Here is a 12,959-nt window from a genome sequence, read left to right as displayed (position 1 = left end):
TGGATTTTTTCTTTAAGTCAAGAGGTTGAAAATCTATCTAAAACCAGGGAATTGCAACTGCATTTGAAACTCACCATAAGTGGTGAGATGGGCAGCAGTTTCAAAACTATTCCATTTTAAAAAGCTAGAGTTGCTGCTTCTAAAATAGTTTGCCTGTTTAAAGCCAGGAAAAACAGTTTCAAAACTCACTCTCTAGGCTGCTTTTTCAGGGAGTCACTAAACTGGTTTTTTATAAAGCACTTTCCTGTGTATCATTTTATCCTACTGCTTGGTTTTGAATGTCTCCATTTGCAAGCTAGTCTAGTGGATGAAGGCTTTAGGATTTGATACATCACTGGTGGCTGATATCACCACCAATGAGAACCATTATTCCTGGAAGATGCAGATATAACTGTATATGTTTTTTTAAAAAAAAACTTCATTATTGTTTTTTTAACATATATATATATAATTATAACATTATATATCTCATTTATTACCATTAGAGTTTTATAAGCATTTTTTTTTTAATTTGACATAGTGATCCTGATTGTGAGGGCCATCGCTGTGAGAACAGTAACACGTACGATCATCAGCAGTATGATGGAGAGGAGAGCCAGGATGAAGATAGCTGTTCAGAGCATAGCTCCAGTACCTCAACTTCTACAAATCAGAAGGAAGGAAAATACTGTGACTGCTGTTACTGTGAGTTCTTCGGCCATGGAGGAGTAAGTTTTTGTATTTTAAATTGCTTTTGTTTGCTTTTTTGTCACTTACTTGTCATCAGTTGCATGTGATTTATCAGACTGCATCTAAGGGAATGGCATTGGAACTCACTCAAGAAGTTGTAAAAGGAGTTAAAAAGTAATTTTCTTCTTTGAAATGAAGGATTGAAATAAACGTTTCCAGTTCAAAGCATTTAAGAGCAATAAAAATGACTAAAAGATTTAGGAAGCAACTGACTTGAATAATAGGTACCATGTTTGACTGAAACTGCAAACAGTGGCATTGAGCCATTTAAGTAACTTCACAAAATTCATTTGCTCCTCTGTAGTACTGTAGTTACAATTAATGTGATGAGGTTGGGTAAGAGTACACTTTATATAGGGTATTAGTTTAAATCTTTATGGCAATTTATGAGCTAGTCTGCTATCTGTAAAAATAGCAATCCTCAAAGTAGTCACTTCAATATGATTTTTAAAAAGGAGAAAAAACTCTAGATTCTTAGCTAAAATGTAACACATTAATTTTTTCTTAACTTGTAAATCTATGTATGACCAGTTTTAATAATCAGTTTACTGGTACAATTTGAGTTGCTGGCATTTTTCCTATTTGAAGTAAAAGCTCAGTTTTTTTGCCGTGTATTTGATCAGGTGCAGTTTCATGTTAATGCTTCAAGTGAAATAAAAGCCCCTGCCCTGTGGCTTAAAGTGGCCAGGAGGGGATCCCATTTCTCCTTGCATGTTCCCACTATGTCCATGCTTGATCTGTTTGGTAGTTATCTGGCAGCACAGTAAGTTACTCATTTCGCTGAAGTGGCAGAACACGACAGGATTTTTAAGTTAATAGGCTTTCTTTTGCTGGTTTAGTGAGTTGAACTGGTGTAGCTGCGAACAGATGGGCGCCAGATCTGGTACAGGAGCAGAGGGGGTAAGGCATCAGGAGGGGAGAAGCAATGAGAAGTTGAGAGGCAGGAGCAGCGGTTGGGAATACAGATATAAAACATGATGTAAGGATTCCACTTGCAGCAGTGTTAAGTTATTGATGGGACTCTGCTGGAGGGTGTGCTGGCAGGCTTCAGTGCAGGATAATCAGCCCTTCACAGGTACAGCCCAGAGGCCTGTGTAGCCCAACCTCTGAAACAGATTTCATAGGAAATAAAAACAGAGCAAATGTCTGCTCCTTTGAAATTTTCAAATACGGCATACCAATCACAAGAGAATATGGAAATATAAGTCACAGTATTTTTTTCTTGCTTTTAGAGGTTATTTCTTTGTCTTCTCACTCATGCCATCCTCCTCAAGATCAGCTATTCTTTCAGTTGGAAAGTGTAGTTCAGAAGCCATCACCAAGTCTGGCAGGTCTGTTGCCTGTTAAATATACTTTAGGTTCACATACAAACAATGAGTTTGGCAGTCAGGTTTGGACCTGCCATGTTATTTGAAGGTCTCTGAAATTTCAAAATCTCAAAAGCATTAAGTCAGTGAAATTTTTCCATTTAGTCACTAAATTTTTGTCTTGTGTCCTTCAGCCTCCAGCTGCACCAACCAGTAGAAATTATGCAGAGATGAGAGAAAAGCTTCGTTTACGTTTAACAAAAAGGAAGGAGGAACAGCCGAAGAAACCAGATCAGATCTCTGAAAGGGAAAGTGTTGTTGACCATCGAAAGGTGGAAGACTTGCTACAATTTATAAACAGCTCTGAAACCAAACCAGTAAGCAGTTCTCGTGCAGCCAAGCGAGCCAGGCATAAGCAAAGAAAGGTAAGACATAAAAATGTATTTATTCTAGACCTCACATTTTTAAATCTGTGCACTCTCCTTAAGTATGCCATTAGGATAAAACAGTATACTGATTTATCCTAATGCTGTAATTGTTTTCTGTGTCGTTTGTGATACACTGCCAGTTTGTTTTTACACAGCTGACTTACCTGTTCTGGTGCTACCTGAGGAGTTATGTACTAGACTGGGAGGATTCCTCACAATGCCATTGTCATGTGTTTTGGTGCAAGTCAGCTTTATATTGGAATTTTCCACACTTCAGAAGGTTATTTCTGAGTATCAGAAATGTAACAAATTTTACAGTTTTGTAGCATTGACTTGTAAAAGTGGGCAAAGTTAGAAAGTCAGTGTCGCTGTATTGGGATATAGGTTTTGGTAAAGTATCTCTGTAGGAAGCCAGAAAACGTAGGTCAGTGCTTTTATGAGAGAGGAAGAGTTGTGATTTGGTATTTTTAGAATAATTGCACTGAGCACCTTGCTGTCCTGATTGACAGAGGTTAAGTGATGATGCAAAGGGTTATCCCAAGCTGGAGTGGCAAGCTTCAGGGAGGGGGTAAGGGAAGAAAAAATTACAGGTTGCTTTCAAATAAAAATTGGCAAAAAAGGTTTCTAAAAAACTCCAGTGTCTAACAGTGAAATTATTTTTTGGAAACGGTATGTGCTGAAGATAAGATAGAGAAAATATGAAAGAGGAATAATAGAGGAAATACCCTTTTTTTTTTGAGTTGGAACAAGCAGGAGACCTTTTCTTACAGCAGTTCAAGTATCAGCCTTAAGTATAAAGTTCAAGGCACAGTGAGATTGGTTGCTGAATGTTTTTAGTTTCTGCTAAGCGTGTTATGTGATCTCACTGTAAATATTTTCTTGTTTGTGGATTTTCTTCTGGCACTACTTTCGCATTCTTTAAATGCTTCCATGGGTTTGCAAGACCTAATGTTCACAAGTTAAATTCTTTATGTTCATGTTGTAGCAATATTCAGCATCTTGAGGGTTTAGTGGATTATTTATAAATAAAACTAACTTTGTAAAATTTGCAATGCACAATTCACTTTGCTCTTACAGTGCAGTTTGAGCATAAGACATGGAAAATTCTCATAGGGTTTTTTGAATGACTTCCGTAACTGTGAAAAAGTAATGCCATACAGGTACCTCTAAATGTGCAAGAAAATAAATGGTCGTGATTGTTCTCATTGTATGACTGTTTCATTTTGCTAATGATGCTTGCAAGATCAGTGCTGCGCAGCAAAGTTTTAGGCATTGGCAGCAATGGCTGGCAAAAATCCCTTGTGACTTTGTTTTGGTTAATGAACTAATGGCTGACAATAGAAAACTGCCATCCTTAGAATTTTTGACATCTTCTTATGTAACTATTAATTGCTTAGTATTTTGGTGCAGACTGTTTTTAATGATTGTTCTTCCTAACATTCCTGAAGTCTGAAACAGAGCAACTCTGCTACCAAAGCAAGAGAACAGGTAAATGATACAACTGATGCAAACCTGAGTTACCTTAGTAATACACACAGTCTTTGAGAAAGAAACTGAGTGTTTTGTGGAAATAGAAAACTTTGACTGTGTTAGGCTTAGCAGTAGTGAAGAAAAGATCAACAGCTGGTATTAACAATGGTCAAATGAGTTACAGAAACATAGAAAATGTGAATAAAGGATTGTAATGTATTTAAAAGGGCAGCCTTTGTATACTCATTTGTTTGCTCTGCAGACTTACAGATTAAGTATGTTCATATGTTCACATCCTAGGATTTATAACGTTCATGAAGAAAAGTAGTAATAATCCCTAAGACTCTTAAATTTCCAAAATATTTGTCACTTTCAATAAACCTATTACTACTTTGCAGCTTGAGGAAAAAGCTCGACTTGAAGCTGAAGCCAGGGAGAGGGAGCATCACCAGTTGCTTGAGGAGCAGAGGCGGCGTGAGGAAGAGGAAGAAGAGAGACTGAAACAGGAATTACAACGACTCCAAGAGCTTCAGCAGTTGAGGGCTGTAAAGAAAAAGAAGAAAGAGCGAACAAGTAAGGACTGTCCGAAGGTGGACCTGCTCACTAGGAACTGCCAGGCAGTGAAGGAACCTGTCCCAAATGCACCTGAAGACATTCAGAATGGTACCCTTGAGCAATCAGAAAAGATGGAAACCTCAGCCGGTTCACTGTCAAGACATGTGAACCACACTGAACAGAGGCCAGTTCTAGAGACGGGCTGTGAACTGTCCAATGCTGTAAACACTAGAGACTCAAAGCTGCTTTATCAGAAAGAGGGCAGTGTAAAGCAGCATGAGCCCCTCTCTTTTCTGCTTGATATTGTGCATCAACATAAAGAAGGAAACAGCAAACAGAAGCTAAAACAGATGAACAAACAGTGTGTTGAACAAGTGAAAAAGCCTGCTGAATCCCCCAAAGCAGCTGAGATTCAGACTAAAACCAGAAACCAAATAGAATCCAAAGCAAAAGCAGCAGAGCTCCCAACACTTGCAGAACCTAAAAAAGATGAGAAGAAATTAAACAATAACAACAAAAAACAGTTGAACCATGTAAAGGAAGAGAAAGCACCTGTAACAAGTGAATCCCCATCACCAAGTGAACAGCAGCAAAATAATAAGCTAATACTTGCAGATTCTCCTCAACCAAAAGGCAAGAACAAGAAAAACAAGAAGAAAAAAGGGGACAAAGTCAACAGTTCCATTGGTAAGTGTGTAAAAAAGTTGAAGAACTTGGGTTATTTTCTGTTGTTACCATTTAATTCCAGAAGTCTGACATCTTTATCTTTAGGCATTCCTGCCAATGTAAATTAGAGAAACTGAAAAACTGGTGCCAGGAAAACTCAAGTCATCAGAATTATAACAATTAAGAGAGAGTGTTCTAGTAAAGAGGTGTAGGATGCTTTCAAAAATAAATGAACGAGCATGTGCTGTAGGTTTTGTAGGGGGTTTTGTCAGTTAGACTTTCCAGGAGTCTCGCTTTTTTTTCTTGCTTAAAATAAATACATCATTTAATTCAATAGTATGCTGAAATCCATTTTGAATTTCTTAAAAAGCAAGATTGTTTCTTATGCAGCATTAAGAGTATAGTATGAAGTTGGTCTTTAGGCAAGGGAAGTAAGGGGATTCTGGAGTCAAAGAATGGTCATTTCATGCATAAATATGCATTTTTTGAGTGGAAATAATTCCTTTCTTATATTAATTACATTAGCAGCTAAGTAAATGAATACAAAAAACTAATTTACTATTTTTTATTTGCCAGAGTGAGAAGTTGCAGCGGGATGTTAATTAGTTGATCAAATTGAGTGTGTTCTCCATATTAGCTCGTTCTAGTAAACAGCATATTTTTATTTCTCAGACAGAAATAATAAAACCATAGAAGATTGACTTAAGTAAGTTGCACTTGAATAAAATTATTTCCAACTTACTTTTTTGTTTGCCTGAACATAGCCAACAACTAATACCAGAGCTGAAAAGCGTGTGCAGTTCTGGCCCCTTGGCTTTGTCAGCACAATAATCAAACTGCTGTTCTCCGGCACCTCTTTATTCCTGCACATCCTTGATCCCTACTGGGACTACCAGTTGGGATGGCAGTTTTTTAATGGACACTTGTCTGCTCAGAGCACCTGGTCATTCCCCTGGGATCACCTGGTAGCTGAGTGGTAATGTTGCATAAATTCAGTGTACGCCAAATCACGCTGCTGTTCTGACTGGTAAGCACAATAAGATAGACCTTCATGCCTTGGCAGTTGCTGCCAGTGTTTCAAAATACTTACATTTGTTAAGCTTTGTTACAAAAATGTAAACCTAATTCCTGGTTGCTGGAAGTGCTAAGGGGTTTTTTTTTAGTGATTTCATTGTTGGGTTGGGTGAGCCCACTATCTTTGTTCTTAAATCTGATGCCTGATGTTTCCATTCTATATCAGTTGAGCAGCAATACAGTAGGGAACCATTTTCTCTGATATTAGTTCTTGTGCATACTCTGTTGTGGTGTTTGGGTTTTGGCTCTTTTAATTTATCAAGAAGAATGTACTCCAGTGATTGAAACAAGACAGAACTCTAGAACTGGGAGCAGAAAAAGAAGACTGGAGACATTTGAAAGAGAAAATATGGAAGAGGGAGGTGGTGGAGGGTGTTTACTGTAGGAGAATGCAGGTACCTTCCTGCATCTTGTCCTCTTCCCTGCCTCCACCATTTTTTTTCTCCTGTTTTAATCAGGTATACTTACAATTTCCAAAAGTTAATGTTCAAGTGTGAAAAAATACAGGGACATGTTTCTAAATTTATCAAGAAAACGTTGTGCTGTTCTCTGTAGAGTTGGGACTGGATTTTTACTTTAAGTAATTCTGACTTGAGAGCTACAAGAAAGATACTGTAATACATGATTTTTCATGTAGTTATAATTTTTTTAAGATATAGGGTTGATGTACCAAATTAGCAAAGACACAGAAATTGAACTAAGAAAAAAACAAGTAGAACTAGGGTAACTGAGAGAACATGAAAAGAGGGAAACAAAGCTAGGGGGTTTTAGCTAAGTTTTAAAATGAAGTGTTAAAGCAGTGAATATTACTGCTTTTGGTGAAATCTCTGTTTCTTAAAGAAATCTCTTCTGGAAGAGTATTTTAACTTGTTATAAAGAGGCTGAAGAACGCTAGGAGTGTTTGTAGGACTTTCTGCTTCTTCAGAAGTAAGTCGAATGGCAAATACATGCAACTTTTAAACTGCCTTAAGTGTCTTTACCATGAGTTGTCTGTTCTCCTAATCTCAAGGATTCTGGAGTCCAGGTGTGTATTTGTTGGTTTTGGTTACTTTCTTTGTCTCACCCATTTTTTGGAATGTATTGTAGAGCTGCTTCAGGAATGAGATTGGAGTGTATATGTAGTGAGAAGGAAACTTCAAGAGGAATACGTTCAAATTGGTTTCTACAAAAATGTGTGCTTTCTGATGCATTTCTTTTTAAAGTACCAAAGAGAACCATATGCTGAGATATGTGCTAGTTTGGACAAATTTGGAGGAAAATATCCTCTGATAGAAGGCAGGTTACAACCACCCCTCCCCACCAGGTTCGGGAAAAAATAAATTTTCCTCGAAGGAAAGTGAAAGAGATAAAACTATTTATTTAACAAACACATGGGAAAAGGAAAATAATGCTAAATAATAAAACCTCTCACTGTGGAGAGAAAACCTGGGAAAATTTCAGAGTCCTTCTGTAGGTAGCCTCTCTCTCCCGCCTTGGAGCCGGGGTCATGATGGGCCCACCTCCAGGGCTTCCACCTCGGTGGAAAAACTCCCGATGTGTTCTGATGTTGAAGACAGTCCAGCAGAGAAAAAGGGAAAAAATCAAAGTCCCAGGAAAACAAAAGTTCAACTCTGTCTCTCTCTGGAGGAAAAAGTAGCCGAAGGCTGGCTGGAAAGCAAGCAGTGCTTCCTCCCGCTCCTCTCTCTTGCTGCAGCAGAACACAGAGAGGAGTCTGGATCTCTGTGTGTCCTTGAAACATGAAAACAAACTGCAAACTGCTTTGAAGAGTTTGCTCGGTTTTTTTTTTCTCTCCCCTCTCAGGCTCAGTTTAAAGGTATAGAAAGGCACAAAATTAATTTCTGGGCATAGAACAGCAGTATGGGATACAATCACCCCAAGGCAGTACAATATACCAACAGGCTCTACAGTGACTTCTTTGTGATAGCTGAGGCCATGCAACTCAAGTCATATGTTAATGTGCTAATATTTGGGGTTTTTTAATAAAGTCTAATGGTTACTATTATGACTATTATAAACTCTTGCAGACACAGCCTCATCATGTCCCAGAGGGCGTACAGCAGCTCTACAACCCAGAAGTTTCAAAGTATTTTTCTTTATAAATACTGTTTTAAAAATATTTCTAGAGCTGCCTTTTCAGTAGTAATACCAAAAAATTTCAGGCATTCAACAGCTATCTGATTCATCAAGCCCTCTGTATATTGGCTACTCTTACGTGTATTTCAGGTTTATGGTATCTTTTGCTGCCCACGCAATCAGGAAGTTTACTGTTGATTCATCTCTTCCTTTTTACCAATGTGACTCCTTCAAGTCTGGGCAGAGATACTAGTATAGGGTTTTTAAGAAGTGTCTTTTTAATTATAAGTGTATATTAATCCAGTGTAAATATGAATAATAAATAGTCTACATGGTTCAGTCAGTTCTCCAAAGACATCTTTAATGCAGCTTCTTCCTCTCTCCTTCCCTCTTCCCCTTGGAATCTAACACAATGTCAACATTTTTCCTTTGTAGATGATGTGTTTCTACCCAAAGACATTGATCTAGACAGCGTGGAAATGGATGAAACAGAACGAGAAGTGGAGTATTTTAAAAGGTAAAGTGCTGTAATCCCTGTACATAAAGCTGTTGTTGCTTCTTTCCATATGTCATGGTTGTAAAACAAGGAAAAACAACACCAACCCACAATTTAATAACTAACTCCTGGCAGAAAAGCCGGTGTTGTAACAAAGCAAATCCTTTTACAGCTGACATTCTGAACACTGTAACAATCACCAGAGCTGTGATCTGTGGGCACAGCTCATAGCTGAATAGCACATATTCAGAAGTGAGCGCCAGAATTATCTGTGTGTCCCCCAGGTTCTCATCAAGGCCTTCAGAATATTCTCAATTACCATTATTTATAAGCAAAGTTGTTGTGAATATTTCTTCTATTATCCACACAGGCCAAAGACTGATTAGTGTTTAAAAAAAAAAGCTATTAGGTATAAGTTTGCAGACAGATATTTCAGAAAGGTCTGTTCATTTTGTTTTCTTCCTTGTTTACAGAAACTGTTAGTTGGGAATTTTATATTGCACATGAAGTAGAGGTGTATAACTGTGGGATAGTAGCTTATGCCAGTCTTTAAGAGGAGATTCTTATCCTGGAATCATGGAATGGTTTGGATTGGAAGGAACGTTAAAAGACCATCTCGTCCTAACCCCCCCGCCATGGGCAGGGACACCCTCTACTAGAACAAGTTGCTCAAAGCCCCATTCAACCTGACCTAGTACAGCGACACTAAAAGAATAATATAAACTTATGCTTGTGAAAGCTTTTTCTTCTGTACTCTTTGGTTGATTTTAGGATTTGTGCATCATATTGAGAGTTGGACTCAATGATCCTTGTGGGTCCCTTCCAACTCAGAATATTCTGTGATATTAGTTACCTCTGTATTCCTCAAATACGAGCTTCTGTTTAAATAGTGTAGCACATGTTCTTCCACAGTACAGAAATCTGTTCAAATTTGTTCTTCAGTGGTGTCTGGTTGTGCTAGTGCCCCATGAATACATCTAGTGAGCCTTTCATTATGGTAGCCAAATCTGAAATGTTACAAGTAACTCAGTTTCCAGCAATTACATAACTTAGGACACAGCAGTAGTATTTCACAAAGCAACACAAGCCATTTGTTTCAAGAAAGGGCTTTCAGTATGTATTTCTTTTCTAAATTTATATAGTTTTCACAGCCTACATGCCTGGGATGTAATGTGTGTGTGGATCTTGCAAAGAACTGAGTGCAACTGCTGCTTATTATTGCTACAAAATGCATATATCTGATTATTTTTGGAGTTACAATGTGCAAGACTATGAAATTGTCACGGGTACATGGTCTCTAGTCTCAAAAACTATTTTTTGAGTGGTGCCAATTAAAGGATTTTTTTTTTTAAATCAAAATGTAGGCTTTACAGGTGAAATGTGGCATGTGTTAGGTACTGCTAGTGTTGCTATAGCATAAGCCTTTGTTATGGAATATTCTTAGCTTCCTTCAAGTTTGCAGTATCTGCAGTAAATAGAAAAGTTACGTTCATCAGTTATTTACTCTCAACAGGATGAATGAAACAGTGTCTTACATTTGTAGAGGTGCAGTTGAATTCTGGAGATGAACTTGACAAATGTGATTCCAAGTGAAGAGTTAGCACTTTAAAGCATGCAATTTAGTAATCCATTCAGTAATTGGCAGAATGTACTCCTTTGCTGTCATCTGTTAGGAAGAGTATGCAACTGTCTCATTTTTTTTATATATGCCTGTTTAGAAAAGGTGTCTGAAAAGCCCTGATAGATGCTATTTTAGAGGAGGAAAAACAGCTACTTAATGCCTTTAAGGCTCCTTTAATGCCTAGGTTCTATCATTTGGTAATTCCCAGCATAATACTTGGAAGGCTAGTAGCATGGCTTGTTTTAGTAACCCTCCATGGCAGTGAACTGCCCAGGCCTACTGAATTAATATTTTTTACTCGTAGTTCATTCATCATCTTTTCTTCCTGCTTTGTAGTGGTGTAATAGATGGATACTTTAATTACACCCTGACATCATGATTAATATTGTATGCTGCTTCTAACTTTAGCACAGAAAGAACAAAATAAGTCTGATTGTAACCTTCCACTGTACCTGTTTTATTGTGCTCCTTCTGTCTGTCGCCCTTTTTTCGCTTTCACTTGTTACAGAAGCATTGTAACCTTCCAGAGAGAGGTTTGCACTGCTGTGATGCAGTCATGCAGCCTTTAGCCTAAGCAAGCCTTGATAAAGTTCTTCAGCACAGTTTAACAGTCCCTGAAAAGCCTGCATGTGGCAGCCTTTTCCACAGTTATTGCATAAACTGTGGTCAGTGAGAGCAAATAAGAGGGTTTTTGTTCTAGAGGTGTTTCTTCCAGGCACATGGGCTACTTATCTGCTGTACTATAAAGAGACCTTCTTTTCCTAGGTCTTTGTCTCCAATGCAGCTTTGCTGTATTAAGAAGAGAAGCAGCAGTGTCCCGTGCCATTACTGATGATGCTTTGCACACCATCTACCACTCATTCTTACCCTTTCAGAACTTTTGGTGAATACAGCAATGCCATTTCTGTTCCTAGTTAACATTCAATATTCTGTGCTGCTGAATGTGCAGCATTCTTTGCTGCCTCCTTCACTTAGTTGTGATAATGCAGTGGTGTTAAAAGTAACTGGTTTATGATGTATTTGAGTGATGGAGAAGTGATTTTTTTTTTTTTTATGTATGGTTTTGTTAAGAGGTTTTATCTTTCTGAATGAGAGCTACTCTCCAAAAGAGGGATAACACACATGGTTTGATTTTAAGTATATTGGTTTCACTTTATTGCTCTTTTTCTTTTCAGATTCTGCTTGGATTCTGCCAGACAGACAAGGCAGAGACTTTCCATCAACTGGTCCAATTTTAGCTTAAAAAAAACCACCTTTGCTGCACATTGAAATGACACAATATGGGGATGGAACCCTGCAGGAATCAATGAATGACAACTCCACTTACCTGTCCTGCTGTGCTGAGAGCTTATCTGGTCTTGAGCCAGTGCTGCCTTGCCTTGTCCCCAGTGCTGTGTGGATCTGCACTGAACCCTTTGGCCTGATAATTCTTGCGGACTGAAAAATTGCCACTTTCTACCTGAATTTGTTAGCTTGTGTGCTTGTAGTCTGTGAGTGAGACTTACTTGATTGTAGCTGTATGCCGTTGGAGTTGGAACAATAGCTCTTTTCCATCTCCTTCTGAATGCCTTGGCCTCAGAGACTTTAAATTGCTTAGGCTTGGGTGGAGGCCAAAATACTAGGTTGCATCATCTGCAGTGGCTCCTGTCACTTCTGCATCTAGCTATGTTTTGTCATTCTGACTCCTGACAAAGGAATGGACCTAGTCAGTTGTGCTTTCATCTGCTCCAGAATTCTCCTGACAGGACTTCATGAAAAAGAGGCTCTTATGGGACAAGTATTCCCTCAGTTCTTTCACAATCTACTGTTTAAGAGTGTACAAGTTACGCTATTTGTGTTTTGATTTTTTTCTTCCTGACTTGTAGCCAGCTTGTGTAAGAATACTTGCAGAATGAGAAAATTTAAAAAAGAACAGTACTCACACTATCAAATCTGTTATAGAGTGTATAATTGTATTAACACTGAAGCCTAACTGGCTACTTTTTTAACATATTGTTAAGTGATATTAAAATCATGTCTTTCTTTTTGAAAGATGGAATACATTAGTATGGCAGATGACTTGTGTCTTGCTTTTTTCTGCTTGGGTGGGGAAAGGGAAGAAAGAAATATACAAAAAAATTTTGTAAACTGAATTTCAGCTTGTGTCAAAATTGGTCAGTGAAGCCTTATCAACTTTAATATATTCTCTGTTTGCCAGCTCACATGATAGGAAAAACTATCTGCTAGAGCAAGGAAGACTCCTCCTGAATGCTGGAACTCAGTTTCTGTGAATTACTGTAATGTTTCTATTTCAGTGGATAATTGTGAGAAACAAGGTAATACAAAAATTTCCAGTTTAATATCAGTGCAGAAGTGAAGTAGGTAGGTTCAATACTGCTCTCAGGTAAATGGTTAACAATATAGTAGTGGTTTACAGTTCAATAACAGTTCCAGAGTATGCCTAGTGAGAGAAAATATGGGTGATTTAGGAGTTTGAGGTGTGTAAAGGTAGCACACTTGTAGAAGTTTTCTGATACTCTCTTCAGAGACAACAGAAGCTT

The 12,959-nt window shown here is 38.0% G+C and overlaps 1 protein-coding gene across 2 annotated transcripts in view; it reads left to right on the top strand.

Annotated features, from left to right (window-relative positions):
- The window catches only part of FAM193A (family with sequence similarity 193 member A), a 46,445-nt gene extending 33,968 nt beyond the window's left edge, over nucleotides 1-12,477 (top strand). For both annotated transcript variants that reach the window (XM_042053307.1, XM_042053306.1), the window contains 5 exons: nucleotides 521-707; nucleotides 2,231-2,461; nucleotides 4,333-5,176; nucleotides 8,738-8,819; nucleotides 11,595-12,477. In XM_042053307.1, coding sequence (XP_041909241.1) covers nucleotides 521-707; nucleotides 2,231-2,461; nucleotides 4,333-5,176; nucleotides 8,738-8,819; nucleotides 11,595-11,688 — 1,438 coding nt within the window. In that variant the 3' untranslated portion in view covers nucleotides 11,689-12,477. The remainder of the gene's footprint in view (nucleotides 1-520; nucleotides 708-2,230; nucleotides 2,462-4,332; nucleotides 5,177-8,737; nucleotides 8,820-11,594) is intronic.
- The last annotated feature ends 482 nt before the right edge of the window (nucleotides 12,478-12,959 follow it).

The sequence above is a fragment of the Corvus kubaryi genome, unplaced genomic scaffold (genome assembly GCF_017639235.1).
Source record: "Corvus kubaryi isolate FWS band 111438036 unplaced genomic scaffold, C.kubaryi_AGA036_p1.0 split1-131, whole genome shotgun sequence".
In the NCBI taxonomy this organism is placed as follows: Eukaryota; Metazoa; Chordata; class Aves; order Passeriformes; family Corvidae; genus Corvus; species Corvus kubaryi.
The sequence above is the reverse complement of the archived record's forward strand: the minus strand, read 5'-3'. Positions and strand labels throughout refer to the sequence as shown.